This window comes from Macrobrachium nipponense, chromosome 26, assembly GCF_015104395.2.
Source record: "Macrobrachium nipponense isolate FS-2020 chromosome 26, ASM1510439v2, whole genome shotgun sequence".
Lineage (NCBI taxonomy): Eukaryota > Metazoa > Arthropoda > Malacostraca > Decapoda > Palaemonidae > Macrobrachium > Macrobrachium nipponense.
The window spans coordinates 72951396-72956395 of NC_087215.1; the positions used below are offsets into that span (position 1 = coordinate 72951396).

Sequence of the window (5000 nt, forward strand, 5' to 3'; positions counted from 1 at the left end):
CTGTCCTCCAATTCGACTGGGTGGTATTTATAGTGTGGGGTTCCGGGTTGCATCCTGCCTCCTTAGGAGTCCATCACTCTTCTTACTATGTGTGCCGTTTCTAGGATCACACACTTCTGCATGAGTCCTGGAGCTACTTCAGCCTCTAGTTTTCTAGATTCCTTTTCAGGGATCTTGGGATCGTGCCTAGTGCTCCTATGATATGGGTACAATTTCCACTGGCATATCCCATATCCTCTTATTTCTATTTTCAGATCTTGATACTTATCCAATTTTTCCCTCTCTTTCTCTTCAACTCGGTGTCCCATGTATTGCAACATCAATGAGTGATACTTCTCGACTTTGTCAATCAACGTCACGTCTGGTCTGTTTGCACGTATCACCCTATCCGTTCTGATACCATAGTCCCAGAGGATCTTTGCCTGATCGTTTTCTATCACTCCCTCAGGTTGGTGCTCGTACCACTTATTACTGCAAGGTAGCTGGTGTTTCTTGCACAGGCTCCAGTGGAGGGCTTTTGCCACTGAATCATGCCTCTTTTTGTACTGGTTCTGTGCAAGTGCCGGCATTCACTTGCTATGTGTTTATGGTTTCATTTTTCGTATTGCACTTCCTACATATGGGAGAGATGTTATTTCCGTCTATCGTACTTTGAACATATCTGGTTCTTAGGGCCTGATCTTGTTTGCCGCTTGTTATCATTCCTTCAGTTTCCTTCTTTAGCTCTCCCCTCTGTAGCCATTGCCAATTGTCATCGCTGGCTAGTTCTTTAGTCTGTCTCATGTATTGTCCGTGCATTGGTTTGTTGTGCCAGTCCTCTGTTCTTTCTGTCTTTCTCCTGTCTCTGTATATTTCTGGGTCTTCGTCTGCTTTTATTAGTCCTTCTTCCATGCACTCTTTAGCCACTCGTCTTCACTGGTTTTCAGATATTGCCCAAGTGCTCTGTTTTCGATGTTGACGCAGTCCTCTATACTTAGTAGTCCTCTCCCTCCTTCCTTTCGTGTTGTTATGGTATAGTCTGTCCCGTATTTGGATTCGGGTTGGTAAGTAGCTTTGTGTATTGTCATATGTTTCCTGGTTTTTTATGATCTATGCTGCGGATTCTGCCTTCGTCCACTCCACTATTCCTGCGCTGTATCTGATTACTGGCACTGCCCATGTGTTTATGGCTTTTGTCATATTTCCGGCGTTGAGTTTTGACTTGAGTATCGCCTTGAGTCTCTGCATATATTCTTTCCTGATCGTGTCCTTCATACTCTTGGTGTTTTATATCTCCTCCTTCCATTATTCCAAGGTATTTGTATCCTGTCTCATCTATGTGTTTGATGTTGCTCCCATCTGGTAGCTTATCCCTTCAGTTCTCGTTACTTTGCCTTTTTGTATGTTGACTAAGGCGCATTTTTCTATTCCAAACTCCATCCTGATGTCCCCAGATACAATCCTTACAGTCTGGATTAGGGTATCTATTTCCTTGATGCTCTTACCATACAGCTTGATGTCGTCCATGAACATCCAGATGGTTGATTCTGTTGCCTCTTTTCTTGAGTTGGTACCCGGCATCCATCTTCTGTAGTACTTTTGTCATGGGAATCATGGCTACTACGAAGAGGAGTGGGACAGTGAGTCGCCCTGGAAGATCCCTCTCCTGATATTAACCTCTGCTAGTCTTATTCCAGAGCTTGTAAGTATTGTATTCCAGTTGCGCATTGTATTTTTGAGGAAGCTGATGGTATTTTCCTCTGCCCCATATATTTTCAGGCATTCTATTAGCCATGTGTGTGGTATCATGTCGAAGGCTTTCTTATAGTCTATCCATGCCATGCTTAGGTTGGTTTTTTTCTTCTCCTACTGTTCTTCATTACCATTTTGTCTATCAGGAGCTGGTCTTTTGTGCCCCTACACTTCCTTCTGCAGCCTTTCTGTTGGTGGGGGATGGTGTTTGTCTCCTCTAGGTAGTTGTATAGCCTTTCACTGATGGTACCTGTTAGTAACTTCCACATTATTGGTAGGCAGGTGATAGGCCTGTAGTTACTGGCATATTATTTCCCTTACTCTTGTCTTTGTACTAAGGATGTTCTTCCTGTGGTCATCCATTTGGGTGCTTGGTGATTGAGATACAATGCTGGAGTTGTTCTGCTATTCGTGGGTGTAGGGCCTTGAAGTTTTTGAAGCCAGTATCCGCTATGGACATATTCATCGTGGGACCTGGGGCTTTCCAGTTTGGCATTTTCTTTAGTTGGTGTCTGACTGTGTCTGTCGTGATCTCTGTGAATCTTTGTTTTATTCTCCCTGTTTCTTCTTCCTTGACTTCCTGGAGCCATGTTGCATGTTTGTTGTGTGATACCGGATTGCTCCATATGTTTTCCCAGAGTCTCTTACTTGGTTCGGCTTCAGGAATTTCTGGTGGTTGTCTTCCCCTCTTAGTTGGCTGTATAGTCTTTTTGGTTGGTTCGAATAGTTTGTTCTGTTGGTATCCCTTATTCCTGTTCATGTACCGTTGGATCTTATGTGCTTGGCCTTAAGCCTCTGTTTTACATCTTCTATTGTGTTATTTAGTCCCCTCTCTTGTACTTTGTATTTCTCGTTGAGTTCCTCCCTTGTTTTCTTGCTTCTTAGCCTTTTTTCTGCCATCTCTTTCAGTTTACTCAAATCAGATCTCATCACCATGATTTGCTTTTCCAGGCGCCTTTTCCAAGGAGGTTGCTGTTTTGGTTTCTGTTGGGTTGGTTGTGCTGGTGGTGTTGGTGTTCGAATTCCCATCAGTTCTGCTACTAATCTTGCTCCTGCATATGTCAAGTTATTTGTTTCTGTGATACTGGTGGTCTGTATTATGCCCATTATTTCATTGGACCTCACTTGTTTTCTCCCTTAATTTCTTGGTGTTGTAGGCTTTCATGGAGGGGATCTTTGTTCTCTCTGTATCTGGCTCCATCCATTGTCTAATCTTTCTACCCATTCCGTCCTCATCTGTTACTTCGTCGGTGTTTCTTCGTGTGTCGTTGTTTGATACCCCATCCTCCCTGTCGTCCTTCTGTGGCTTCGTTTCCTTCAGTTCGTCTTCGTGTAATTCGTGTCGTGTGACGAAATTTCCCTTTCCAGTTCTTTTCTTTCTGTTGGGGAGAGCCAGTTCTTTTTCTTTATGTTCCTTACTTGGTCTGCCAGCCTCTGCTCTGTTTGGGGGGTGTTATTCCTCTCATTCCAGATGTTGACCAATCTTCTTCTATATCCTCTCTCCGTCGGGTTCTTCTGATGTAGCATCTCCATATTTCCTTATTTTCTTCTCTTGTCCATTTCTCCTTTTTGCCTCTGTAGCTCCAATCTCAGGCTGTTGATTACTGTCGTTGTGGTGATCAGTTGCTTGATGACGACCTCCAAGTACCTGACCGTCTTCCCCTTCAATTGGGTTGAATTATTATTATTATTATTATTATTATTATTATTATTATTATTATTATTATTATTATTATTATTATTATTATTATTCAACCTTCCGAAGAATATTAAGGTGGTCATTCATTAGAGGCAACAGAAGGTCATTGGAAATACACAGAAAGAAGAGATCAGTTATAAAAAAAATGAAGAAATTAAAAGCTAAATAAAAATGTATGTAAATTATTGAAATATAAGAAGTATTCAATCAATCCGGTACGGAACGTTTTTGCAATTTACATGAATCAAATGTGTTTTTAAAACTCCTTTCACATTAATCTAGAAAGAAAAATACGACTTTTATCTCTTTATAAAAGATGAAAGGTTTACCGTCTTGGCGTTAAAAATGAGAGCAATAACTAAACGGGAAAACTATATTTTCGTACATTTAGAAACCCACGCGTCCAGTGATATCTAAATTCAGTGCTCTAAAATCCTGTCCGCATTACTTGAATAAAAAATGTATCATTTTTCTCCTTAAAAAAGATGAAAGATCGACTTCTTAACGGTAAAAATTATTGGCAAAAGAAGAAAAAAAAAAACTACATAAAAATTGTTGCCTCGTTCTTAAAAACCCACGCGCTCAGTAATGTCTAAAATTAGTGTCTCACCTCTTCTCTCTCTCTCTCTCTCTCTCTCTCTCTCTCTCTCTCTTCTTGGCACTGGCGCCAACCCGGGAGACTTTGGCACCGTGAGTGCCACTCAGTTCTCAGTCTACAGCCGGCAGCGGGCACCCTCGTACAGCCAGCACCGGAAGTTTTCGTTAAACCGCAAACACTTGTTTTTTTTATCGTTGTATTAACTACCGAATCATGGTTAGTAGATGTGGTTTTGTAACATTCATTAATCATGCGTGTACTTGAGAGAGAGAGAGAGAGAGAGAGAGAGAGAGAGAGAGAGAGAGAGAGGGCGGTTGTCTATAAGTTGAAAGTTTTAGGTAAGAGAGAGCAAGAATAATTCGGTGAATATGTGTGTGTGTGTGTGTGTGTATGTGTGCGTGTGTAAGCGAGAGAGGTTATATGTATAACTGTGATTTTTTAGATATAAGTTTGATAGATTTAAGTTGTCATACGCGCCTGTGTATGTATGTATGCATGTGGTATGTGATTGGGTGTATGTGTGTGTGTGCGTGTGTGTGTGTGTGAGAGAGAGAGAGAGAGAGAGAGAGAACTAACGCCCTTTACGAAATGTTCAACTCGTGAATCACTCAGACAAGGTGCCTAGACTTTTAAGGCCCGTACAATATATCTTTCAGAACATCTACCTCATTGTCACTTATCAAATAATGTACAGTGCCTTGTGAAATCTTTTATATCTCACCATCTTTTACCACCTTGTTGACAGACTTTCTGCACAGCAACAAAATCATTCTATTTGATTGATAGTGCACAGTCAATCCCACTTTATAAAAAGTAAAGACATGGCCGACTTCAAGTTTATCACGATAGTTTAAGTACTCGGGCAATGCCTGTAATCAAGACACTACAATTACAGATTTACCACCGTGCATTTCGTTTGAAAATACACCCACACACATCTAAGCAATGAAAACAAATCTTTTGATCCTAAGC

The 5000-nt window shown here is 41.2% G+C and overlaps 1 protein-coding gene across 1 annotated transcript in view; it reads left to right on the plus strand.

Moving 5' to 3' along the window:
* The first annotated feature begins 4118 nt into the window (after window positions 1–4118).
* The window catches only part of LOC135200421 (tubulin alpha-1 chain-like), a 16291-nt gene continuing 15409 nt past the window's right edge, over window positions 4119–5000 (plus strand). The window contains exon 1 of the mRNA XM_064229052.1: window positions 4119–4244. Within this exon, the coding sequence (XP_064085122.1) occupies window positions 4242–4244 (3 nt within the window). The 5' untranslated portion in view covers window positions 4119–4241. The remainder of the gene's footprint in view (window positions 4245–5000) is intronic.